The sequence below is a fragment of the Salmo salar genome, chromosome ssa20 (genome assembly GCF_905237065.1).
Source record: "Salmo salar chromosome ssa20, Ssal_v3.1, whole genome shotgun sequence".
Classification (NCBI taxonomy): domain Eukaryota; kingdom Metazoa; phylum Chordata; class Actinopteri; order Salmoniformes; family Salmonidae; genus Salmo; species Salmo salar.
Genome location: NC_059461.1, coordinates 54,885,986 through 54,913,787, shown reverse-complemented (window position 1 = coordinate 54,913,787; position 27,802 = coordinate 54,885,986). Strand labels below are relative to the sequence as shown.

The 27,802-nt window shown below is 45.2% G+C and overlaps 1 protein-coding gene across 1 annotated transcript; it reads right to left on the bottom strand.

The window, feature by feature from the left end:
• Nucleotides 1–28: 28 nt before the first annotated feature.
• Nucleotides 29–21,662, bottom strand: LOC106580820 (proprotein convertase subtilisin/kexin type 7). Its single transcript, XM_014162280.2, has 16 exons — nucleotides 21,518–21,662; nucleotides 19,805–20,278; nucleotides 19,361–19,495; nucleotides 18,840–19,005; nucleotides 15,182–15,272; nucleotides 14,903–14,957; nucleotides 13,228–13,366; nucleotides 13,049–13,149; nucleotides 10,148–10,315; nucleotides 9,085–9,189; nucleotides 8,789–8,891; nucleotides 6,339–6,495; nucleotides 3,336–3,430; nucleotides 3,108–3,201; nucleotides 2,814–2,931; nucleotides 29–2,731 (listed from the first exon to the last, which is right to left on the bottom strand). Exons 2-16 carry the CDS (start codon nucleotides 20,216–20,218, stop codon nucleotides 2,495–2,497), a joined length of 2,178 nt encoding a protein of 725 aa, XP_014017755.1. The 5' UTR covers nucleotides 20,219–20,278; nucleotides 21,518–21,662; the 3' UTR covers nucleotides 29–2,494.
• Between the last annotated feature and the right edge of the window lie 6,140 nt (nucleotides 21,663–27,802).

The following is a 27,802-nucleotide window of genomic DNA, read 5'->3' as shown; positions in this document are numbered from 1 at the left end:
AGTAGAAAAAACTATTTGACATAAATACTTGCATCCATGAGTTTTATTGACAAATATCAATGCACAAATAAGGTCCGCTAAGCAAAAAAATGAATTTAAGTATGCTGTAAGTACACAATTTTTTTTGCTCGGTGGGAAATGAATATCCAATTAGTCAGTGACAATTGTGTGGAGTTTAGAGTTTGACAGCAACTGAGCTTATTACAGTATTAAAAGACACTATGTCCTGGGATTTCCAATAATCTTCTATGTAGAAGAACCTCTTGCCTTCTAACGACTAGGGTCCGCTTTTAATAAATGGTCATAATGTTTTGTAGCTCAAACCGTTCGGACTTTACACACGTTTTTGAGAATAACCATTTCTCGGGATCCACCCTTGTCTCAAACACCACTCTAGCTCAACCCCCGTTAATCACACAGACTAACGCAACAACCCAGCTGTTGTAGGTCAGACAATGTTTAAAAAGGGGTTAGAAATCCAAAACACGCCGGCAATAGTGGGACTCAAGAATGATTTTGAAATACTTACTTCGTCCTAAATTCCACTGGTTTGATTTCAAGGGAAATTATGGGAATGATCCAGCCTGAAAATCCCAATTCATTTTACTCAGTCAAGCTGTGACTTGCACAGCAGAACAGGCTTCCAGTTTAGTCCAGTAAATACAAATAAAATCTTTGTTTCAGTTCATAAAAAAATCAAACTCTGAAATATTGATGATTGTAACATATTACAGTTGATACAAAAAATTTAAAAACACATTCAACCCCACATTCAGATCCCAAATCAAGTTCAAGTACCAGAAAAATGTATATAGTCTGCACAAAATAACATCCCAAAACCACCACACCCAAACGGGAGGTCTGTTTACAAAATAATTAAGTTAAAAGGTGCACTATGCAGAAATCGCTCCACCATTTTCCTGTTTGCTAAAATTAGAATAGTTGGCCTAATTTCAGTTTGACAAAACAGTCATTGTGTAGAGAATCATTGTACCATCTAAGTCATTGTGAAATATATTTTCCATAACCAAAAATATTGTATATTCAGCTTTTTGAAGTTGGTGTACAAAACCGAAAGCAAAAGAAGCAAAAACAAAACTTCAGAACGGGAAGCATTGAAATAGCACACAGAACAGATCTACTGTTTCTTAAACTGCTTTCAATAGGAATTAAATATCTCTCACATTTCTATGTGAATTTGGTCAGGTCGCCCAAATAGTTACATATTGTAGCTTTAAAGCTTCTACACATAGGATTTATTTTTTGCATTGTCATTTCAGAAAATGTCCATAAAATATCTGTCGCTAATAGTGTTTCAAAGTATTATATTAGCAGCTAGTGTTGTGATTGGCTGTGATATTCTCCCACCAGAACGGTATCTGTTGTTAAAATAGGAAAGCTGTTCTGTCTTATCTAGTGGAAATTGCTCAAATTCTACACTGTTCGCTCAATTTCAGTTTATGTGCGAAAAAAAGCATTGAATAGTGTTGGGAATCATTGTACCATCTAAATCGTTGCAAAATCTATTTTCAATAATAACTTTTTTTTTTACAGCTGTTTGAAGCTGGTGGACCGAAAGCAACTTGTTCTACAACCCAAAGGACATCCAGTCAACTTGACAACTGTGGGAATAATTGGCATCAACATGTGCTATCATCCCTGTGGAATGCTTTTCACACCTTGTAGAGTCCATGCCCCGACAAAATGAGGCTGTTCTGAGGGAAAAAAGGGAGGGTGCAACTCAATATTAGGAAGGTGTTTGTTTTGTACACAGTGTATTATGGACATTTTCTGAAATTACAATGCAACATTTTTATAAAATCCTATGAGTAACACCTTTAATTTAAAAAAATAACTTAAAAAGTAACCATAATCAAGAGCAATATCACTCACACACATCCTCAAAACCAAACACCATTTACATTTTAAAACACATTCACATACACAGCAGTCTGACATAAACCCAGACTAAACCTAATCCTGACCAAGATTAGCCTTAATCGTTGTCCAGGAAACCACCCCGGGAGTGATGCTCTGTCTGGTTGTCCAGGAAACCGCTCCAGGAGTGATGCTCTGTCTGGTTGTCCAGGAAACCGCCCCAGGAGTGATGCTCTGTCTGGTTGTCCGGCACACCTAGTCCCACACTAAAAGACCCAGGTAAGGGATTGAACCAAACTAGTGATACATACTCTAACCCAAAGACCAAGCCAAACTACCACCTCTATAGCACTGCTAGGCGAGACCGGAGGGTCCTGAGAGATCCAGGGGGTTTAGGTTAATCCACCGCAGTACACTTATTCACACACATGGGGCACTGCAACGCTGATAAAAGGCCACAGGCTTGGAGAGCAATGGGTTGGCCAGTGAGCACACAGTTCCAGCCCACATAGTTCAGTCTCCAGATCAGTTCAGTTGGCCCCACTGGCGCCAGGCCCAGACTGATGAGAGGCGGGTGGGATGTCGTAAGGAGAAAGGACAGAGGTTTTCTCCAGTGTTATGTGGCAGCATCTCCAGTGATGAAGGGCACCTTGTACTCTGAGTCCGACACACTCTGCATCTCCAGCTCAGAGCTGTCCCCCAGAGTTCCAGTGCCTCTCCCCCGGCCCCCGCGGGAGCCCCGCGTCCCCCTGCCCCGCCGACACAGCCCCCTAAAGTCCAGGTTGGCCAGGGTCACCTCCAGGGTGTAGTACAGGGACCAGAAGAGAGCAAAGCAGCCCAGCAGTAGCAGAGACTACACAGAGACATGGTGATGGGTGAGGGGAGGAAATTATAAAATGAGGCATATTTATTTTGTGTGAGTGTGTGTAACATACCTTGAGGCTCTTGGAGGTGAACGGGCTGACCGTCTCAGAGGGGATGTCCATGCCTGCAGGACAGGGCAGGGAGAAAGTGCTGTCCAGATACTGCCCCCCCATAGCCTCCTCCACTACACTGTCAATCAAAACACACAACCAAATCAATGCTCACATCCACTAAGGGAGCACCAATGACAAAACATCACTTTCCTTTAAAAATAGAGCATCCAGAAACGCATAATAAATAGAATCACACATATGTTCTATTTATATAATCCAGGCTGCTGTTTTAACAGTGATGTGTCTCCTGACCTCTGTCTCTCCTTGACCTCTTCGAAGGACAGAGAGGAGCCATACAGAGTGAGCTTCCAGTGCTTCAGAGAGCCCAGGGTCAACCCAGGGTCTTCTAAAATAAAAGGGACAAAGACAGAGAGGGGGGGAGATGATGAATGAGCAGGAGAGAGCTCATACTGTAGCTGGGGTCATGTAGTGGTCAGTGGCAGACAGGTGAATGACAGACAGACAAAGACTGGTCCTTACTGTGGTCAGAGACTTGCAGCCTGTACTGGCCCTCGGCTCTCTCCCCCCAGCAGCGTACAGTGGAGAACGTCCAGTCTGAGTAACCGGAGGTGTCCCTGGAGTAACACACAAAAGGACAGAGGCAAGAACGTCATATGTTGTGCAATTTTCTTTTCGAGTAAGTGAATAAAATGTCAAACTAAAATCAGTATGCACTACATGACCAAAAGTATGTGGACACCTTCTTGTTGAACATCTCATTCCAAATTGATGGCCATAAATATGGAGTTGGTTCCCCCTTTGCTGCTATAACAGCCTCTACTCTTCTGGGAAGGCTTTCCACTAGATGTTGGAGAGGACGTCGCTGCAGGGACTTGCTTCCATTCAGCCACGAGCATTAGTGAGGTTGGGCACTGATGTTGGTCTACTAGGCCTGGCTCGCAATCAGTGTTACAATTTATCCCAAAGGTGTTTGATGGGGTTGAGGTCAGGGTTCTGTGCAGACCAGTCAAGTCCTTCCACACCGGTCTCGACAAACCATTTCTGTATGGACCTTGCTTTGTGCACAGGGGCATTGTCATGCTGAAACATAAAAGGGCCTTCCCCAACCTGTTGCCACAAAGTTGGAAGCACAGAATCGTCTAGAATGTCATTGTATGCTGTAGCGTTAAGATTTCCCTTCACTGGAACTAAGGGGCCTAGCACAAACCGTGAAAAACAGCCCCAGCCCATTATTCCTCCTCCACCAAACTTTACAGTTAGCTATATGCATTCGGGCAGGTAGTGTTCTCCTGGCATCCGCCAAACCCAGATTCGTCCATCGGACTGCCAGATGGTGAAGCGTGATTCATCACTCCAGAGAACACGTTTCCACTGCTCCAGAGTCCAATGGCGGCGAGCTTTACACCACTCCAGCCAACGCTTGGCATTGCGATCTTCGGATTGTGTGCGGCTGCTTGGCCATGGAAACCCATTTCATGAAGCTCCCAACGAACAGTTATTGTGCTGACATTGCTTCCAGAGGCAATTTGGAACCCAGTAGTGAGTGTTGCAACCAAGGACAGTTGATTTTTATGAGCTACGCGCTTCAGTACTCAGCAGTCCCATTCTGAGCTTGTATGGCCTACCACTTCACAGCTGACCCGTTGTTGCTCCTAGATGTTTCCACTTCACAATAACAGCACTTACAGTTGACCGGGGCAGCTCTAGCAAGGCAGATATTTGTTGGAAAGGTGGCATCCTATGACGGTGCCACGTTGAAAGTCACTGAGCTCTTCAGTAAGGCCATTCTACTGCCAATGTTTGTCTATGGAGATTGCATGGCGGTGTACTCGATTGTATACACCTGTCAGCAACGGGTGTGGCTGAAATAGTATAATCTACTACTTTGAAGGTGTGCCCACATATACTTTTGAATATATAGTGTCTGTGTGTGCACTGTTATTACTAGTGATGCACCGATATTACATTTTTGGCCGATACCAATATTTTCCTTGCCAAAACAAAAAACTGATACCGATAACCGATATTTAAAATTTTGGCGGCCTTTTAAGCATTCTAGTGCAGTTAAATAGTTAACACACACATGGACGCAGCTGTCTAAGGCACTGCATCTCAGTGCAAGAGGTGTCACTACAGTCCCTGGTTCGAATCCAGGCTGTATCACATCCAGCCATGATTGGGAGTTCCATAGGGCTGCGCACAATTGGCCCAGCGTCGTCCGGGTTTGCCCGTCGTTGTATAAGAATTTGTTCTTAACTGACTTGCTTAGTAAAATAAAGGTTACACACACACACAAAAAAAAAAACATTTACATATGTCCCCATTACCAGTAAAACATAATCAAAACCCATTTCTTTCACTTACTGTGCTGTTTCGTTGTTCATTTGTTCAGTCGTTTCATTCTCAACCAGGATTTCATCATACATGTCAAGCAGTGAAGTTTCAGCTGTCTGTCCGTGGCCTCTCTTCCTCGGTGCACACTGTCACTGTGTCCGTTTCCATCTTGTCCAGCTGTGTATGTAACATTTCATGTAAACCCTGTTTCTTGTCTGCATCGAAGTAGTGGTCCTTGTACATGGCATCGAGCATGGTGGCGACACAGTAAAGAGAGAACGCCATCGAAAGGCTTTGTTGAGCAGGCGTTTCAATGCCTTGACAGAGGGTATCACGTCTGCTGCAGACGCAGTTGATGAGCTTATTTCTCAAGTCAGTTGTTCAAATGGAGCTAGCTAGTGTGTTCATGTTTCCAAGTTTCAAACATGTTCTCAAATGCCATTGAAATGGCAGGAGCGGTATGACAACTAGCACATTCATGAGCATGCAATACGACCTCCTGAATACAAAATCCTTGACGACCCACTGTGCTGTCAGACTCATGGGGTTGATATCGCTGGTCCAAACGTCAGTCGTGAAGCTAATAGCATTTTTTATTTTTTTAGCAGTGACACTATTACCGTGTAACTCCGGTAGGGAAACATCTGAAAAATAGAGTACTAGGTAGTGTGTACTGGTGCTCGACCAGTCGGCAAAAGCCAACCTCACCCACGACAGAAAACGGTTGATTGTCAAGAGCAATGAATTCCATCATCTTGCCGTTAATGGATTCAGCCTTTGAGTTGTCTCGCTGAAATGTTCTTACTCTTTCAAATGACTGCTCAACTTGTTGACTGCTCGATCCACACAGCAGACATTGTGGGCTAGGTTAGGAATGCTGTGTTGCACGTGTAGCGCAAAATTTTACGTGGCATCATTATGTCATGTACCTACGTTATATAGGTACGCACGTCAGCTTTGACATCGGTTTTGCACATCGGCGTAAAACTAGACATCAGGCCAATGCCGGCATTTTTAGCTAATATCGTCCGATTCCGATTTGTTCACCGATATATCGTGCATCCCTAGTTATTACTGCACTGTTGGAGCTAGAAACAAGCATTTCGCTGCACCTGCGATAACATTATACAAATCTGTGTACGCGACTAATAAGCTTTACATTCAATTTATGTGCGTGCGCAAACTCACATATCCAGAGTACGGCGCGCCCCGATGAGTGAGGTCATGCCACTGGGGCAGAGTAGTACAATCTCCACGTTGCCGCGGCGAGTATGGACCATCGTCAAGGTGACAGACACGTGCTCCAAGGTCTGCATCCCGGACTGCCTGAGGTCAGCTGCAGTGACTGGGGTGAGAGGAGCACAGAGATCCTAATGAATGACTGTGTGTCTTTCTATAGGAATGGCAGAGTGAGGGGAAGAACAGAGAAGCCAATGAAAACTACATATAAAACAGTAAAGGGTCGGATGACCTTTACTCTGGTTGCCCATAGGTCCAATCTTACTTAAAGGCCATCTAAGGCCATTCCATTTAGTGTGAAACTGTATTTTCCCAATGAGATAAGATCTGTGTATATGCGTCTGTCCCAGACACCTGCAACCTTGTTTTCGCCTCTGTTCAAGATAATGCATCACTGTCCTCATGTTTAATTGAATGCTGTTGAAAGTGTCATCAGTCTCATATTACCCAGTGTCTGTAATGAGGCCTGTCTTCTTCATTCAGAATGACTATATATTGTTTTAGCAATTGTATCAGGTGCCTGTTGGGACATTCAAATACATTTTAGGAACTTGATGACTGCTGTCTGAATGGTCTCCTTTTACACCCAAATCTCCCCCCGAAGCCTTTAACATTGTCACTACACCATCCACTGTGCAATGGCTCTCTTGCTGATATTCTACAGCCAATTCCCCCAGAGGAATACAATATGTCAATATGTCTCAGTTGTAGAACATGCAAAGAGCAGACAGACCTGTAGTCCCTCGCAGCGGAGCCTCCCTTTCTCTCTGGATCCCTGACCTGCAGCGTACTGTAATTCACTGGCATTTCCTCACCCCCTGTTTGCTAATGGGCCTTAATGCTACATTACCATATAGGGAAAAACACTTCCCCAGGCCAAGGAAGGAGAGCTAGAGGGAGGGATATACAAAGGTGTGGAGGAAGAGAGACTGGTGGTGAAAGGGTGCAGAGAGAGGGGCAGAGTGTATAGGGGTAGCAGGATGGATGGGGGGGGGGAGTATGGACTCTTCCTGGAGTCCAAATCATCTTCCAAGCGTACAGGACTGGACTGGTAAGAGTTCCTCAGAGACCCTCCCACACAGACAGTGACCTGTCATGAGAATCTCACTCTTCACCCACATAATCCCAACTGATGTGTCTTAAGAGTGTGTTACTGCCTTTTCATACACGTTTCATATTAAATGATGCACAAACTTGTTGCAACTCAAATGCTCCAAGCTCTGAAATGATAGAATCTTTTTCACCATTATCGAAGTCTGCATAAAATAGACTCAATGAAGCTAAATCAACACAATGGCTATGCTTTGCTTCTATTGTTCTCTCCCTCTCCGACACACACACGAGAAGATTAATAAGCCAGAGATTTTAGCTGCATCCCAAGTGGTACCCTTTTCCCTAGATATTTGCATGACTTTTGATCAGAGCCTTTGTGCACTATAAGAACAGAGTGCCATTTGGGATGCACAGTTTGAATGGCAGAGGTTTTAATCAACGTTGGCCTGGCATGCACCCCATACATTCCTCTCCTGACAAACATCTTAAGACGTTTTTAACAATGGCTTTTCTTTTCAACAACAACACACGCCTATCTTTTGGGAATCCAACGTTTGAGACTGAACACTCTAGTCTTCCCTTTTCACATGGGAAGGAAATAGTGATCGTACTGGACCTTAAGCTAATGGACCGGCCAAAACACATAGCAACAAGGACAACAAATAGCCTAGCGATAGAGTAGTTTAACATAACAACCTGCTTCATGTATCGTTGAGAATAACCAAAACTAGCTTACTTTTCAATGAATGGAAATATAATTTCCATGTATAAATACAAAGTCGATTTACATCTCGAATTTCATTGCTTCAAAACGCATGTCTCACTTGGACTAAAACATGTAACTAAAACATTTAGCCTTTGTCAGCAACTCTTCCTCTGCTTTGACCTTAGAAACCCTAGTCACGTAAGACTGGACACACACACACACACACACACACACACACACACACACACACACACACACACACACACACGGCTGTGCTGCAGCAGGGAAAAGGTGCTTCTGGCTCTGCTGCTGACCACAGAACAGGCAACACACAGGCTGCATACGCTGGGCTAGGAGGGAAGAAGAGAGAGGGAGGGAGGAGGAATACAGACATCTCTGCTGTGACACTGTGTGTGTCAGAGAGGGAGAGAGAGGGAACGTAGGGATGTGTTCTCTCTCCAATAGTTTAGTCAGTGTGCCCAGTGACAGAGAGACTCTGAAGAACATTGCCTAATAAGGGCAGACTGCTGATTGCCTGTTGGGAGGGTCTCTCTGGAGAGCACTGGCAGAGAGAAGAGAAACAGCAAATATTCAGACTCGCTTGCTCATTCTCGCTCTCTCTCACACAAACTCTACCAACCGTTCCAGGTTAGGCTGAGTTGACCCGGATAGGCTGGGATAAGCTCCTCCTCCTTCAGCACTGGGCTCTGATAGGACACTAGGAACGGCACCATCTCCCACACCTGATTAATACACACGCACAAAACAAAGAACTTTCACATGTATACCTTCAGTCTTTTTTAAATGAGCAGAATATTGAATTAGCTGAAAGAAAATCCCTACCACTCCTAACAGTGTCAGTAGTGTAGTTGGTAAAGCTTGACATTAGTGTGCTGCTGAGACATTAGGAAGGGAGTGGGTGAGGTGGAGTGGTACCTTGGCAGCGTTGACCAGCCGCCAGGCGTTGAGCAGGCCGAAGCCGTGCTGGTGACTGTGGTGGAAGCCCGCTCCATTGATTTTCCAGTCCCCTTGCACATCATACTACAGACACACACAATTAGGAACGGTATGTGCCTGTGTAGCAGTGATTAATGATACAGTACATAAAGGGGAGTCATACAGTGAGGTCCAGAAGTATTGAGTCAGTGACTAATGTTTTATTCCTTTGGCTCTGTACTCCAGCACTCTGGATTTGAAATGATACCAGACTGTCAGCTTTCATTGGAGGGCATTTTCATCCATATCGGTTGAACCACTTAGAAACCAGAGCACTGTTTGGACATAATCCTACCATTTTAGGGGACCAAAAGTATTGGGACAAATATCATACCCCCCAAAAATGCTAACCTCCCCTGTTATTGTAATGGGGAGAGGTTAGTATGTCAATGTCCCAATACTTTTAGAGCTCACTGTATGTCTGCATGACTGTGAAGTGTGCTTGAGAGGACATGTAGGTGGTGATGTCACTCTGTTGTCATGTAGATTGTACCTGTGTGGCTGTGTAGGTGGTGACGTCAGTCTGTTGTCATGGAGATTGTACCTGTGTGGCTGTGTAGGTGGTGACGTCAGTCTGTTGTCATGGAGATTGTACCTGTGTGGCTGTGTAGGTGGTGACGTCAGTCTGTTGTCATGGAGATTGTACCTGTGTGGCTGTGTAGGTGGTGACGTCAGTCTGTTGTCATGGAGATTGTACCTGTGTGGCTGTGTAGGTGATGACGTCAGTCTGTTGTCATGGAGATTGTACCTGTGTGGCTGTGTAGGTGGTGACGTCAGTCTGTTGTCAGGGAGATTGTACCTGTGTGGCTGTGTAGGTGGTGACGTCAGTCTGTTGTCATGGAGGTTGTACCTGTGTGGCTGTGTAGGTGGTGACGTCAGTCTGTTGTCATGGAGGTTGTACCTGTGTGGCTGTGTAGGTGGTGACGTCAGTCTGTTGTCATGGAGATTGTACCTGTGTGGCTGTGTAGGTGGTGACGTCAGTCTGTTGTCATAGAGGTTGTACCTGTGTGGCTGTGTAGGTGATGATGTGCTGCACGTCTCTCCAGGTGAGACAGGGCCGGACCTGCAGCATCAGAGCCACCATGCCAGCCGCCAGGGGTGCCGCCGCCGAGGTGCCCGTGTGCCCGTCAGTACAGCCCGTGCCCTGCTGCAGTGACCAGTCTGACGTCACCTACACAGTACACACACACAGACAGACAGAATAGTCAAACATGCATGCAGACAAAACACTCTCACAAACAGCCAGTGGTAAAGAGCTATGCGACGGCTAGGGAGGAAAATAAAACATGGAGAGAGTTGGAGATGGAGGGTCTTAAGGTGGAGGAAAAGTAGAGAGAAGTGCTAAAACAGACAGACAGGAAGTGGTGAAGGAGGGAGAGAGATTGATAGGAATACAGGGACAGGGAGACAGCAGGGAGAAAAAGGCTGCTGATGGAGTCACTGGTAAACATGATCTCTGCCGGGGGGGAGAGGTAACAGATAAAGATGCCATTTTCTCGCTTCACATGTATTTCTACCGGCTCTATAGACACTGTTTCAGCCTTACTGAATGATCACCGACATGCTCAAGCATTTCAGACCTGCATACTAGCATAGATCCCACAGCCCTTCCAAATGGAGAGAAATTACTATGGTTGCGTCCCAAATGAGAGCCTATTCCCTATTGGACTTCAGTGGGAAATACCCTGGATAGTCATGGGTTCAATATTTGACGTAAACAAAGAGAGAATAACGTATGAGCTCTGTGATGTGTGTAGTTTTGGGTTAGAGTATAGGGTGTATTGTTGCATATGTACTAGCTTATGAGCATAATATGCATGACAATGGTATGTGCTGAGGTGCGCAGCATTCAAATGACCTGTATACACGTTTATATGGATCCAGCTGCCACTGTATTGAAGCCATTGGATGCAGTTTATCATAGCGCTATGCGCTTTATTATGGGCAATAGGTTCAGTACACATTTCATTTTGTATCAGAAAGTAGCTGGCCAACTCTGGACATCCCTTCCATCTCTACGGAGTTGTTGTTTAGCACCTTACGGGTGGAACGATCTACAATACACTTTCAAAATGGAGGAATTGGTGCCTCTAGGGCATTTCAGGTTGTTAGGGAACCTTTTCACTGAAGAATGTGTCTGCTTCTTATGATTGTGTTTGGCTTTTCGTGTACGATAATGTGTATATGAATGTGTAGTTTAATGTGTTTATGGTATTGTGATGTGCATGTGGTGCTATACAGGCCTCATCTGGAAAAAGAGACCTTGGTCTCAGCATCGACTCCATGTCAAAATAATATAAAATATATAATGTACTATAAAAAAGGACAAAAAAAATAAAAAAATAAAATCGGGAGCCATTTGGGACGCAGAATTGTAGTACAGATCCAAACAGTGCCATCTAAACAGTCTGTCTTCCAGAGGAGTAAGGGACCTCTCTGGAGCGTTGGTGACACAGACATACAGCTAGGGGTGTTTGATCATAGGTGACGACGGGCCTGGTCGGACACCGAGAGGAGAGACAGTCTGACGGGAAGACGACATGCAGCCTCTCTGCTGAGGAGGGAAAGGGACGGAGGAAGAATCCACAGACATATGTCAACTAGAACGCCTTCTCTCATTTAAAGCAAAGCCATGAAAGCACAGAGCGGAGAAGAGAGCTCACAGACTGCAGCACTGCTCAACATCAAATGGGACCCATGTGTTGTCAATGTGATGAGGGAATGGTGCATAGCAGTGGTGGCACTGCAGCATAGCACATGGCAGCTAGAGGCAGTTGGGCTGGTGGGTGGATACAGTGGCTATATCCCAAATGTCACCCTGTTGCGTATATAGCGCACTACTGGTCAAAAGCAGTGTACTATATAGGGAATAGGGTGCCATGTGGTATACACACAGTATGTGCAGAGCACTCGTGCGACAGGGTAGAAGAGCTAGAGCCTAGCCCTAAAACCACTTGGCCTGGTGTTAAGTGGTGGATTTGGCCTTTCAGGAAGTCACGGATGCCAGTTGAGAGTTTGATGGTTTTAACCCGGGGCTTACATCACCCGGCCAAACCATGTTACCCAGGAGATGGCAACAAACAGCAGCAAACAGAGATTTGCCTTACAGATCTCCTCTCTAGCTTCCTAAAACCCTCTCCTTTGCCCTCGCTCAAAACACAGCATCTCATGATGCAAAATGCAGCATACCAACTGTATTTCTGTGCTTTGAAAGTTATGTATCTTGAAAACTTGATTGCTGACATGCAAAACGTTCTGAGACTATATCAACAATGGACTTAGCACCCAAAAGATTGTTTTCACTAGCCATCAATGTGTCCTCTCTGCTTCATTCAAAGATGTCTGACTGGCACAGTATCATCTGTCAATATCCCACTGTCTAACTTCCACGTCAATAATCTATGTCTTAAGGGACAAGGCACAACCAGTCTTTGTAAGGGGGATTCCATTGGTACCGTGGTGCAGTTCACTGCAGGTGAGAATGCAGTCCGGACCAAACACAGGAAAAGAACCAGAGGTGCGCAGTATTATTGGCTGTTTGACTGAGAGCATTTGATGAAATGATCACAGTACTTTAACTTGGTATCTCTGAAACATTCTGCGAGTAGCAGCACATTTATGATTGCATCTGATGCGGATTAGGGGAGAGGGGAGGGGGCTATAGGCTATGGAAAATAGTTAGTGACTAGTGCACTGTTTAGTCCCGCATGTTGTTGGAAGACCAAAGCGAAAGTAATATGAAGTTTGGGACACACAGGTTATGTTTCTTGACATTTGGCGATGTGAAACCAAACGGACCAAATGAAAAAAATACAACATATAATCGAACTCTGATTCAAACTATAACTCAGAACTGTGTGATAACGCCCTAAATGGTGTGTGTTTGTTACTAGTACAGACTCACAATACTGCGTAGCGTTCTGCCCCCACTGCTGAAGGTGACAGCCAACATGGAGGCACACTCCTCAGCATAGAATGGCATCTTCCCTTCCTCATTTACTGCTCCTACAAGAGACACACACACAATTAGAAAACACTCACCACCACACACAGAGACAGACAACATTGCTCCTATTCACTGACCAATGGTAACAGTGTAGATTGAGTTAGCATAGCCATCGTAGTTGCAGTTGTCCTCGTACTGGCCCCCGTTGCCACTGGCGACGACAAAGATACTGCCGAAGCCCCTTCTGCCAGCAATCACTCCGTGCTGCAGCGCCGCCTACAGACAAAACAAGGAAACATTCGCTTCAGTCACGCCTAGTAACTTCTTGTAGACTTATACAGCCAACCAGAGTATATAGCAACATTTTAAAATGGTTAACAAGGGTCCTCATTGGTGAGCAGCATTCTCAGGCCTAGTCATACCTGAATATTCAATATTGAGTATACAAAACACATGCGCTTTCCATTATATAGACTGACCAGGTGAAAGCTATGATCCCTTACTGCTGTCACTTGTTATATCCACTTCAAATCAGTGTAGATGAAGGGGAGGAGGCCTTTTAAGCCTTGAGTTATTTATCGTGCATGTGTGCCATTCAGGGCGTGAATGGGTAAGACAAGATTTATGTGCCTTTGAACAGGGTATGGTAGTAGGTGCCAGGCGCACTAGTTTATGTCAAGATTTGCAACGCTGCTGGGGGTTTTCACACTCAATAGTTTCCTGTGTGTATCAAAAATGGTCCACCGGGCCTCCTGAGTGGCGCAGCGATCTAAGGCACTGCATCGCAGTGCTAGAGGTGTCACTGCAGATCCAGGTTTGATCCCGGGCTGTGTCACAGCAGGCCGTGACCGGGAGACCCATGAGGCGGCGCACAATTGGCCCAGTGTCGTCTGGGTTGGAGGAGGGTTTGGCCGGCCGGGATGTCCTTGCTCTAGCGAATCCTGTGGCGGGCCGGGCGCATGCACGTTGACACGGTCGCCAGTGTTTCCTCTGACAAATTGGTGAGGCTGACTTCCGGGTTAGGCGATCAGTGTGTCAAGGAGCAGTGCGGCTTGACAGGAACATGTTTCGGAGGATGCGTGGCTCTCGACCTTCGCCTATCCGTACGGGAATGGCAGCAATGGGACAAGACTAACTACCAATTGGATATCACGAAATTGGGGAGAAAGAGGGGTAAAAAGTACAACAAAAAACACATTAAAATAAAAAAATGGTCCACCAACCAAAGGACATCCAGCCAACTTGACACAACTGTCGGAAGCATTGGAGTCGACATGGGCCAACGAGGCTAATCTGATGGCAAAAGGGGGGTGCAACTCAATAATAGGAAGGTGTTTCTAATATTTGGTATAGTCAGTGTATGTCACTATAATCCTATAACTATATGATCACTATGTGTGTATACCTCCATTCTTAGGTTTGTGAAAAACTGGAAGCCGCAGCTAGCATGAATTTCTATTAGACCATGAGGACTGGCTGAGGGGATTTGGTAGTTCTGATTCATTTCCACAGTGCCTGCCAAAGACATTGAGAGTGAGGAACACCTAGGCAACGAACATGACCAGAAAAAGCCAGACACTCTGTCTCGATTCAGAATGTGTGTGTGTGTGTCTGTACGTGTGAGGGACGTTCTTTTTATTTTTTTGGTCTCATAAGACACTCACAAACTGTACCCTGTAGAGTGCAACAGTATACTGCCCTCTGCTGGTGCAAAAATGCATTCTCATAATGCATTTCTATAAAGAGACCAGGACTGGCAATTCGTGTTAGAAATGGGTTGTGTGTAGTAACGCATGTTGTATCCAAACCAACCTTGCCCAAGGGGTGTGGTCCATCGACAGTGCGGCCATCATCATCAGGACCCCAACTGAGGAAGAGGAGGAAAGAGAAGAGAACAGTTGAATCAGACATATTTTTCCTACAGCCACTGAATCTAATCTAGAGAGAGAAAGAGAGAAGGGCATATCTTTATAACTATGCTTAGAGCTGTGGTTGGCTGTATATTACAGTTAGTAGTTTGCTTTATGCTGAGATTATAAGCAAACCAAGCATGTTCAGAGTCATGTGAGGCTGAGCTGTACACTGTTGTACCTGCAGCTGTAGACATCGTTGATCTGGTAGTGCTTGTTGAAAGCCACAGCCTCCATACTGTCTGTGAGTGGACCATCCAGGACTCTGATACCTGAACACACAAAACATGACGTGAAGAAAGGACTTCAAACATAAGAATGTCATAGCACCCTCTACCTAACTAGGGCCATGAGATTTTTCTCAGCACCTGACCAGACCAAGGTTGTATTCACTAGGGGCCCGATTCAGACTTAGGAAATGTATGCCTTTCCTACATATTTTGATTTCAGCACATCTCAGTATTTGGTATTCAGACTTACCTTATGCAGGTGCGCAAGGAGCTCTTTGGCAGAGGCATATTATGCGCACTGAATATATTTAATTAAACTGCTGAAAACCCTCACACTTGCTGGCCAACAGATTTCCTCATGGAGTTTTCAGTCAATGGGGTTTTCAGTACATTTATCTAAAGCCATCCGTTTAAATTCGGTGTACCTTTAATTTGAATTCTCGACTGACAATATAATATATATAGAGAGAACGGGTTCAGAATACTAGGGATAGATAAAAGAAAGACATCTAAATATATGCATATTTGTCTCCGCAACAAATGGTTGATTTTAAAATACTCTAATCTTGTAGATAATTTAGGGTTAGGAAAGTATTTATAAATCATGGTCTGGAGCCTTTACGCACAAAATATATTGATGAATGAAAAATACAGTGGTTTGATTCATCCTGAATGTTGCCATATTCAATTGTGCAATCCATAAAATATTGGAAGGTGAGAAAAGTGCACAATAGGGGTTGAACAATAGTCCTATAAAATCTACTCTGCTAATCATGGAACTGTATGATAACGATCCAGTCGTCGTGAACTGTGCACCAGGCTGTGGTATGAGTTCCATAATGATTCAAATAGGCCAGAGTTTCCCAAACTCGGTGCTCAGGAACCCCAAGGGGTGCACCTTCTGGTTTTTGACCTAGCACTACACAGCTGATTCAAATAATGAACGAATGAGCAAGCTTTGATAATTTTAATAAGCTGTGTAGTGCTAGGCAAAACCAAAACGTACACCCCTTGTCCCGAGGACCGAGTTTGGGAAACCCTGAAATAGGCTAACATGTGCCAAATTATTGCACAACGTTAGCCTAATATGTTCCACACTTGCTAGCAACCCTCAGAAACAACTACACGGACGTGACAGAGGAAAGAAAGGTCAACGGAATGGAATGATGCAAAATGTAAGCTACAAATTGAAGAAAACTGACACTAAAGTGACTGTTATAAAATGCATGTGGGAATTACTGACGGTGGCTACCGATAGTGGCTAATATTTAGCATGATACAAATAAAATAAAAACCTGTGCTTATAATTAAAACATTCTAGAGCGCACACAGTACACCAACTCAGTAGGTCTGGTGATACATAACCCTATAGCTTCGGTATCCATTTCATTCCTGCAAATTTTGAGGAAATACAATAAAATTCTGAATAATGGCACAGCTATTTATAGCCTACTTCACTGTATACAGTGCATTCGGAAAGTATTCTGACCCCTTGACTTTTACCACATTTTGTTACATTACAGCCTTATTCTAAAATGAATGAAATAAAAGAAAATCCTCATCTACTACACACAATACCCCATAATGACAGAGCGAAAATAGGTTTTTAGAAATTGTTGTAAAATGTATTAAAAATAAAAAACAGAAATATCTTATTTACATAGGTATTCAGACCCTTTGCTATGAGACTCGAAATTGAGCTCATGTGCATTCTGTTTCCATTGATCATCCTTGAGATGTTTCTACAACTTGATTGGAGTCCACCTGTGGTAAATTAAATTGATTGGACATGATTTGGAAAGGCACACACCGGTCTATATAATGTCAGACAGTTGACAGTGCATGTCAGAGCAAAAAAACAAGCCATGAGGTTGAAGGAATTGTCTGTAGAGCTCTGAGACAGGATTGTGTCGAGGCACTGGGAAAGGGTACCAAAACACAGTGGCCTCCATCATTCTTAAATGGAAGGAGTTTGGAACCACCAAGACTCTTCCTTGAGCTGGCCGCCCGGCCAGTCTGAGCAATCGGGGGAGAAGGGCCTTGGTCACTCTGACAGAGTTCCAGAGTTCCTCTGTGGAGATGAGAGAACCATCCAGAAGGACAACCATCTCTGCAGAAGTCCACCATTCAGGCCTTTATGGTAGAGTGGCCAGACAGAAGCCATTCCTCATTAAAAAGGCACGACAGCCCGCTTGGAGTTTACCAAAAGACACCTAAATTACTCTCAGACCATGAGAAACAAGATTATCTGGTCTGATGAAACCAAGACTTGACTCTTTGGCCTGAATGCCAAGCGGCACATCTGGAGGAAATCTGTCACCATCCCTACGGTGAAGCATGGTGGTGGCAGCAACATGCTGTGTGGATGTTTTTCAGCGGCAGGAACTGGGAGACTAGACAGGATCGAGGGAAATATGAACAAAGCAAAATACTGAGGGATCCTTGATGAAAACCTGCTCCAGAGCACTCAGGACCTCAGACTGTTGGAAGGTGAACCTTTGCAACAGGCCAATGACCCTAAGCACACAGCCAAGACAACGCAGGAGTGGCTTCGGGACAATTCTCTGAATGTCCTTGAGTGGCCCAGCCAGAGCCCGGACTTGAACCCAATCGAACATCTCTGGAGAGACCTGAAAATAGCTGTGCAGCAACGCTCCCCATCCAACCTGACAGCTTGAGAGGATCTGCAGAGAACAATGGGAGAAACTCCCCAAATACAGGTGTGCCAAGTTTGTAGCGTCATATCCAAGAAGACTTGAGGCTGTAACCGCCAAAGGTGCTTCAACAAAGTACTGAGTAAAGGGTCTGAATACTTATGTAAAAGGTTATTTCAGTATTTAATTATTTTGTTTATTAGCAAACATATCTAAAAACCTGTGTTTACTTTGTCATTATGGGGTAGTGTGTAGATTGATGAGGGAAAAAAGACTTTAATTGAATACTTTCTGAATGCACTGTAAAATGTCATGTTGATATTATTTTGTTATCTTCCATGATTGGTTTCACATTCGTCTCTAGAGATCATAAGGAAAAATACGCTAAAACAATTGCTATTTGAAATTACAAACCCCTTCTCCAAACAGATTACTCATTTACCTAGCTCTTATCAACTTCTACATTACCATGCATGTGTTATTTCTATCGGAAATAGTAGATGTTTTTCCACTTTGAACATACAGGTGCTCGACCTTATTCATGGCTTCCTAGCGCGTTAAGGTGGTGGAGTTATGAGGGAATTAAGTCAAGGTCAGAATACGGCATACACCTCTGCCACCTCAATTTTTATGATATCCACCCCAAACGTTTAGCTGGCTGTCACATGCGTTTCCTGATGCTCAAGTTAAAGATCAGAATACTCGTTGAGAGAAAAGTGCATAAAAAGTGAATAAAGTTCCATTTATGTGCACGTAACTTGGGTCTGAATTTCCCTCTAGGCACAAAACTAAAGAAAACAGACAAACAGGGAGGGACTACATGATCTTGTCCAATAAGCAACACAAATGTTCATTTTCCATGCAAAACTATTTGCTACGGTGTGCAATAATGAACACAACCCTGGAAAAACTTCTGACAGTCACCATAACCAAGCTTTCCAAACACACAACGTACCTGCCACTTTACTGCCATAGGCCACGCCCACAGCACAGAAGCTGTTGTTGGAGACGGCGGCGATCTCCCCAGCACAGCGCGTGCCGTGGTGGTTGTCACTGAGGGCGTCCGGGTGGGGCATGGGGTCTGGGTCGTTGGAGTTCAAGTCATAACTGCCCTCTGGACTCTAAAGGGACAGAATGAAGCACGAGAACATTCGTATTTGAAAATAACATACTAGATGATGACATGATAGAAAGAAAGTTACTAATTATACTCCCAAATATTTTATGGGTATCGCGACCAACGTTTCAGCACAGTGCTTAACACTGAAGAAGGCACTGTGTGCGGGAACGTTGGTTGCGATACCCATGAAATATTTGGGAGTATAATTAGAGTGTGCTACTTACTTTCTTTTTATAGTTTAATCTCTGTTAGTCAGAACCTCTACAAAAGATTTTGCGGTGTGTGTCATCTTATGCTTTTTAACAGCAAAAAGCTAGAAAGAAAATCAGCCTAGACGTGGCCAGCATGAAACTCACATAGTTTGGCTGAATATCCTGGAGGGTGTGCTGAACCCCATCATCCACGACCACCACTGTCACCCCTGTCCCTGTGATGTTGCGCTCCCATACACCAGTCACATTGATGTCCATGCCCTCCCTGACATCATTATGCTGCGGGTGGGTGGAGAGGAGGAGGAAGAAAGCGTGGATGGAGGAGGAGAGGAGCGGGGAAGTGACAAAGGTTCGAGTCCAAGATATTGTTTGCAAATTAAGAATGAAAATAAACGTGGCATATAGCGACTCAGTTCAAAAAGTACTGTGCATTCTTACAGATCTGAATCTTCTATAGGCTATAAGTGTCCAGTAAGTAGATCTGAATCTTCTATAGGCTATAAGTGTGCAGTAAGTAGATCTAAATGTTGCTTAGCTATGAAACAGTTCTGAAGAGAAATTAAAAGACAAATTAGGCCAAATTCTCACCAGGTGCCACTGTAAGGGGTATCTGGGGTCGTTGAAGGCCATTGCCCTCTTGGAACGGCTGAGGACCTGCTCTTTGGAGTGCCAGAGCACATGAGGGTGGGCTGCCAGCACGTCCCCCGGTCTGCCCTCCTCCTCGGGGCCGGCACAGAGCAGGTAGTGGCCCTCCAGCTGCCCTATCTGGCCCCTGTTCTCCAGGCCAGCCTGCTCAGCCACCATGCTGGCCAGCTCGTGCAGGGTGGAGCCTTCAGCCTCCAGCAGCTCTGAGTCTGTGTGCAACCGGACTGCCCAGGACTGGCCTGGCCCACAGGAGGGTGGAGGAGCCGCAGGAGGGGCAGACGTGTGGAGGGTATGAACAGTCAGGCAGAGCATAGGGGTCAGGCCCAGGAGGAGCAGGAACAAGGGGGGTGAACCCATGGCAACACAGGCAGGTGCTCAACGCAAGTTCTGCTCTGCCTCCACATTAGGACCTGCAGCCTGAGGAGACACAGTGTGGTGAGGAAGAGTAGAGAAGGTAGCTGAACACACTGAAGAGGGAGAGATGGCTCCACTACAGTGTGACATTCAAAAGGCAGTAGCGATATTTCACAACAACAGCCCAGTTCTCACATTCAACAGTCCTCAAAGTAACACATTGGTACACACCCTTCATTGGCACACTGTTCATATCAGACCTCCAGCCAATCACTGCACCAGCCCTATATAACATTGTGCTGTTAATGACACTAACACTGGAGAGGCGGCAGGTACATGTTGTACCATATCCATGTGACACTATGATCCTGCTAATTATAGGCTAGTCTAACCACAGAATACAAGGACAACGCCATGTAGCATATGAATCAACTCAAGTTCCACAAAATGCCAAAGCCAACCCGGACAACGCATATTTTGCCGAGAATTGACATGCCCTTTTTCTCTGTTAGGAAATAATAGGACTATAACCCGACTAAGACAACCATGCGTGTTATTCATGTTACAGCACAACAGAATTCACACACTGTCAAGCTTGTAAATTAAGATGGGTGAATTTAGCTACAAAGCAGAATAAGCTAGGCTACATCAACAAAGGGAAATACCAGGGTTGTCATTTCTGGGTTGTTTGACCAGTTCAACCAGTTATTCAGTAGTAAATTAATTGAGGATGGATATCGATGTTGCCAGATATTCACAAATTAAGAAAAACATGTTTGTTAGCTAACGTTAACTATGTCATGTATTTGTTAGGCCTACTTCTACCAAACTAGCTAGCTTACTCAGCCTCCTATATCCCAATTCCAAAATGCATGGAATCAACTTGACATAACAGCTAGTAAGATGGCTAGATATCATACACCGATGTAAAACCCCAATATTGCTTGTTTCAAGAGTGTAGCCATCTGTACAGTATACGTAGGCTAGCAAGCTATAGTACTGTAGTTAGCTAACGTTACTGTCCTAGCTACAGTAAAGCAGTTTGGAAGCTCGTTTCATAACACGACAGCGACTGAAACACAGCTTACTGTATTGTTTTTATTCAACAGCTAGTTAGCTATGTAAATAGCCAGAGAAGTCGTTAGTAAATCTGATAATTACTAACGTTAGTTAGCTAGCTATAAACTGACAGTATGGCTCATTTGATATGAGGATGTTGTAGTCAGAGCTAGCCCACAACACGCAAGCAAGTATAGTACTATAATAACATGGCTACATTTCATACTGCTTTATGTATTTTACCTCTTCGTCGACGTCTTTATTCTACAGTTTATTTGTGGACAACAATTTCATTTACGATAGCGATTTAGCTGTCTGTCGTTTACCGAAAGGTTGTCACTTCCGCAACAACTTGACCGTCTATAATTTGTTTCTCCACTTGGGGGAGATCTAGTCTTATTATGTGTGCCAGTATGTTTAGCCGTCATTGCATTCCTTGTCATGCTAAACATCTTTGGCACATGACATGGAGAACAAGCAGTGGAATGTTAGCTAAAAATACTGGTACCCAGGCTGAGACCCAGGTAAAAAGTAAGGTGAAATATAATAACATTTTACAGATCTCTCACAGCTAGATAATCATAACCTCTAGGAATGTTGCTACATAAACTTTTTTACTTTTAAATTAATTATATATTCCATGTATTCTTGAAAAATATAACTTAAGTTATTCTAATCATGATACTGCAGTATTTGGTCTTTCACTTAGAGACCTTGAGTATTTCAACCTACATAAAATGTAACTGTCACGTCTACTCCTGCTCCTCCCCTCCGGTGTTCGACCTCGCATCAATCATTACAAGCACCTGGCACTCCCTTAGGTTCTTTCCCCAGTCAGTATTGTTTATGTTTCATGTCTATATGCGACTTGTGTTTGTGATATTGTTTAATGTTCCATTTCTTATTAAACTCACCACCTGCACTTCCTTCTGACTCCCAGCGTTTATGTTACTGAATACTGACTCCAACAACTGAAGCAGCAGGGAAACAGAATATCTCCCAGATGGTCGACGAGCAGGGATACTTTCTACGTCAACGCCATGACCAGCGGGCACAACTTGGGACGGCTATGGAAGAGGCTCTTCACAGTTTGCAACGTCTCGAACATGCCCGGGAGGCGTTGTCGTCAACTAGCGGAGGATACTCTACAACCAGTTGAGAGAGCCCATTCAGCAACCCTCTCAGGTCAGCGATGCCCGTTTGTCCCTCCTGGATAAATATGACAGTACCCCATCTAAAAGTCGTGGCTACCTGCTACCTGCTCCCTCTACTTTACACACCAGATGGGAGCCCCACTACCGAGAGGTCTAAGGTTGCTACAGTTATTTCTCTGCTGACTAGGTGGGTGTTGGAATGGGACACGACCGTTTGGGGGAGAGGAGAAGCTAGATTCATATGAGGGGTTTATGGCTCGGTTCAAGTGCATCTTTGATCATGGAGGTAGGGGGAGGTAGGGGGTCACACTCCTCCCTGGGGTGGAGCAACGCAGATGGAGATAGCTGGGGCTCTGTCTGTATTGTGGTCAAGGAGGGCTCCAGCGTTGTCCGGCACTTCCCAATTCGGGATCCACAAGAGCAGAGGGACAGTCATGTGATCTTCCACCTCCTGGGGCAGTTTCTCCTCCTGTGTTTACTTGATAGCTACCTACACAAATAGCTAGCTAGAACAAAGTGTTAATAAGATTAAAAGTCATTAAAAAGATTTAAGAGCAATACAAATAAGTTGTCCAGTTGGCATCTTCATCACTTTCTGCTATGCTCTTTTTGGCGTCCTCATACTAGTTGACTGTCCCTCACATACTGTGTCTACAGCATTAGTGGATTCCGGTGCCGCGGGGAACTTTATTGACCAGACCCTTGCCGCCTCAACATCTCATACCCTCGATCCTTTCCCAGTTCAAGCCCTCAATAGTCGGCCATTAGGATCCTGAACCATCACCCAACCACTCACCCTCACCGTGGAGTCCATTCATCAGGAGAACATCCCCTTCATCACCAGTTCACAAAATCATCCTTGGCCTGGCTTGGCTTCAACGCCATATCCCCACCATCTCATGGTCAAGGATGAGAATCACAGGCTGGTCACCTGAATACTGAAGGACCTGCTTCGCTTTCCCCATCCCTGTGGTTCCATGTCGGTTGAGGGTCCTATGGTTGCCCTTCAGCCCAACATCCCCGGAGGTTTACCAGGACCTTCGGGATGTATTCTCCAAGACCCGCGCCACTTGTCTTCCTCCTCATTGCCACTTGGACTGTTCCATCGACCTGCTGGCAGGGTCTGCCCCTCTGCGCAGACGCATCTACCCTCTGTCGGTGGCTGAGACCCAGGCCGTGGAGTATGTCCACTTTTCCTGCATCGGGTAGTTTCTTATTCGTGGCCAAGCAGGATTAGAGGACTCAATGAATTCACCATGAAGTACCATTACCCTCTCCCGTTGGTGCCGGCAGCTATAGAACAGCTCCGCGGGGCCCGATTCCTTTTCCGAACTGGACCTGTGGAGTGCATACAATCTCATCTGCATCCAGGAGAGGGATGAATGGAAGACTGCATTCAGCACGATGTCTGGTCACTACAAGTACTTGGTGTTGCCATTTGGTTTAGCCAATGCTCCGTCAGTGTTCTAGGCATTCGTTAACGAGGTGTTCAGGGACCTGCTCAGACGCCAGGTGGTCGTGTATATCGATGACATCCTGGTCTACTAGGCTACCCTGGAGGATCACATCACTCACGTCCGAGCAGTCCTGGGACGCCTCCTGGCTAACCACCTGTTCGTCAAGACTGAGAAGTGCCAATTTCATCAGAAGGCGGTCTCCGTCTTAGGCTACCAAATCAGCCCGCAGGGATTGAGGATGGATGACAAGAAGGTAGATGTGGTCACGGCCAGTCCCAACCACCATAAAGGGATTACAACGTTTTTTGGGGTTTGCAACTTCTACCTCTGTTTCATCATGAACTTCAGCTCTGTCGCCGCCCCTCTCTCCTCAAGGGTGGTCCCCGTAGGTTGGTGTGGAGTCCAGCAGCCTACGGGGCCTTCCATCACATCTGCCCCATTGCTCAAACACCCAGATCCCACTATCTCCTTAGTGGTGGAGGTGGACGCTTCAGAGGTGAGCGTTGGGGCAGTTCTCTCTCAACGACAGGGTAATCCACATAAATTGTATCTGTGTGCATATTACTCTAAGAAACTGTCCCCTGCAGAGGAATTACGACATTGGTGATCGAGAGCTCCTGGCGGTGAAGTTTGCATTAGAGGAGTGGAGACACTGGCTGGAGGGCGCCAAGGAACCATTCGTCATCCTCACCGACCTATAATCCCATCCTCCCGAGTCGTAGCCCCTGTCGTTTGGGACGTAGATGTGGACATTTGCCAGGCTCTGGAGAGGGAGCCCGCACGTCCTCCCGAGCACATCTAAGTTCCCACAGGATAAGGGATCGGCTGCTGACCTGGGCACACACCGCTGTCGTTGGACATCCAGGTATTTCCCAGTGCGTGTGTTCTGAGTTTTCAGCTGGCCCTGTCTCCGGGACCCCGGGCCAGACCGAAGCTCCTGCGGTCGATGAGTGGTTCAGGCGCAGAAGTGTGGCGCGACGCTCACGTGAGACTCCAGCGCACTGTCGACCGTCAAAAGGAGCAGGCAGACCGCCACTGCAGTGAGACTCCTGTGTACCACCTTGGGGATCGTGTCTGGCTTTCTACCAGGAACCTCCCACGCCACCTGCCCTGCAAGAAGCTGAGCCCCCGGTTTGTGGGGCCATTCAAGGTTCTCCGGCGGGTCAACGAGGTGACGTATAGGTTACAGCTTCCCAGTGACTACTGTATCTCACCTTCTTTTCACGTCTCCCTTCTCAGGCCGGTGGTTTCTGGTCCCCTAGCTGATGCTGTCCCCCACAACACCCCTCCACCCCCCTGGACATTGGGTGGGGGGGGGGGTCCAGCCTATGCCGTCAGATCTCTTCTAGACTCCCGACGTCATGGGGGTTGGCTCCAGTATCTGGTGGACTGAGAAGGGTATGCCCCAGAGGAGTGGTGTTGGGTTCCAGTGGAGGACATTCTGGATCCCAACATCCGTGATTTATACCTTCGGCCACCCGGACCGGCCTGCTCCTCGGGGCCGTCCCTCTGGCTGTCGTCGTCCAGCGGCTGGAACCGCGCGTTGGGTACAGTCATGTCTACTCCCGCGCCTGCCCTCCAGTCCTGGGATCCATCATAATGCACAACTGGCTTCTATCATTATGCGCATCTGTACATCATCAGGCACACCTAGACTCCATTACCTCCCCTATATCTGGCAGTCCCTTAGATTCTTTCCCCAGTCAGTATTGTTTGTGTTTAATGTCTATATGCGACTCTTGTTTTGTGATATTGTTTGATGTTCCGTTTGATTAAACTTACCATCTGCACGTGCTTTCTGACTCCCAGCATTAGTGACAATGCAGGATTGATTTACTCAATAGTGACATAGGTCCAGATGTCTGTATCTCACTCATCAGGGAAGGGGAATTCATGTCATGACACAGATTCAATTATATTTGTTACTTTATTTATTGGTGGTCAGTGCTGTGTCAGGTGCGTCTATTTATTTACAGCAGGTCTATGAAAGAATCTGTCCGTAAATGAAACATTTTACAATTGTGTTAATTTACATAATCATCACAAAACAATTTATATTCAAGCACACCATGGGAATAGTGCAGTTGACTGGGGCACATGAACGTGTGTTACTGTCCGGGTCTGTGCCGGTGAGCTGTTAAGGGGTTGGCTGAGATGTTCAAGCTGTTTGGCGGTTTTGAAGACCTCTGTATGTGTGGGAGAATGATTGCGTGTCCATGCTTCTCTTTCTGTGTGAATTGGTACATTCACTGGCAGTGAGGTACCAACTTAAGAGCCATATAAAAGTGTCTGATAGTAACTGTATTAAATACATTAATCTAAGCTTTTTAATGTACACCAAGTAACATGGCTTCACCATAAAAGTTCACTGCATCTGATATTTGAGTGCTAATTTTACTCTTGAAAAGTTCACCCAATTAGCACTTATGATTAGCGTTGCTTAGCTGGTACTGTTGATGTAAAATCAAATATATTCAATCAGGTCCATCCTTAAATTCTAGATTACCTTGTGTATATGTGATCCATAAACACACAGTACCAGTCAAGTTTGGACACACCTGATTCAAGGGTGTTTCTGAATTTGTACTATTTTCTACATTGTAGAATAATAGTGAAGACATAAACTATGAAATAACACATGGAATCATGTAACAAAAGTGTTAAATCAAAATATTTTATATTTGAGACTCTTCAAAGTAGCCATCCTTTGCCTTGACAGCTTTGCACACTCTTGGCACACTCAGGTAGTCAACTGGAATGCATTTCAATTAACAGGTGTGCCTTGTTAATTTGTGGAATTTATTTCCTTGATGCGTTTAAGCCAATCAGTTGTGTTGTAACAATGTAGGGGTGGTATACAGAAGATAGCCCTATTTGGTAAAAGACCAAGTCCATATAATGACAAGAACAGCTCAAATAAGCAAAGAGAAACGACAGGCGATCATTATTTTAAGACATGACGGTCAGTCAATCCGGACAATTTTAAGAACTTTGAAAGTTTCTTCAAGTGCAGTCGCAAATACCATCAAACGCTATGATGAAACTGGCTCTCATGAGGGCCGCCACAGGAAAGGAAGACCCAGAGTTACTTCTGCTGCAGAGGATAAGTTCATTAGAGTTACCAGCCTCAGAAATTGCAGCCCAAATAAATGCTTAATCTCAACGTCAACTGTTCAGAGGAGACTGCGTGAATCAGGCCTTCATGATCTAATTGCTGCAAAGAAACCACTACTAAAGGACATCAATAAGAAGAGACTTGCTTGGGTCAAAAAACACGAGCAATGGACAGTAGACCGGTGGAAATCTGTCCTTTGGTCTGGTGAGTGCAAATTTGAGATTTTTAGTTCCAACAGATGCAGAGTAGGTGAACGGATGATCTCTGCATGTGTGGTTCCCGCCGTGAAGCATGGAGGAGGAGGTGTGATGTTGTGGGGGTGCTTTGCTGGTGTGATTTATTTAGAATTCAAGGCACACTTAACCAGCATGGCTACCACAGCATTCTGCAGCGATATGCCATCCCATCTGGTTTGCGCTTAGTGGGACTATCATTTGTTTTTCAACAGGACAATGACCCAACACACCTCCAGCCTGTGTAAGGGCTATTTGACCAAGAAGGAGAGTGATGGAGTGCTGCATCAGAAGACCTGGCCTCCACAATCACCTGACCTCAACCCAATTGAGATGGTTTGGGATGAGTTGGACCGCAGAGTAATGGAAAAGCAAACAACAAGTTCTCAGCATATGTGGGAACTCCTTCAAGACTGTTTGGGAATCATTCCAGGTGACGCTGGTTGAGAGAATGCCAAGAGTGTGCAAAGCTGTCATCAAGGCAAAGGTTGGCTACTTTGAAGAATTTCAAATATAAAATATTTTGATTTGTTTAACACTTTTTTGGTTACTGCATGATTTCATATGTG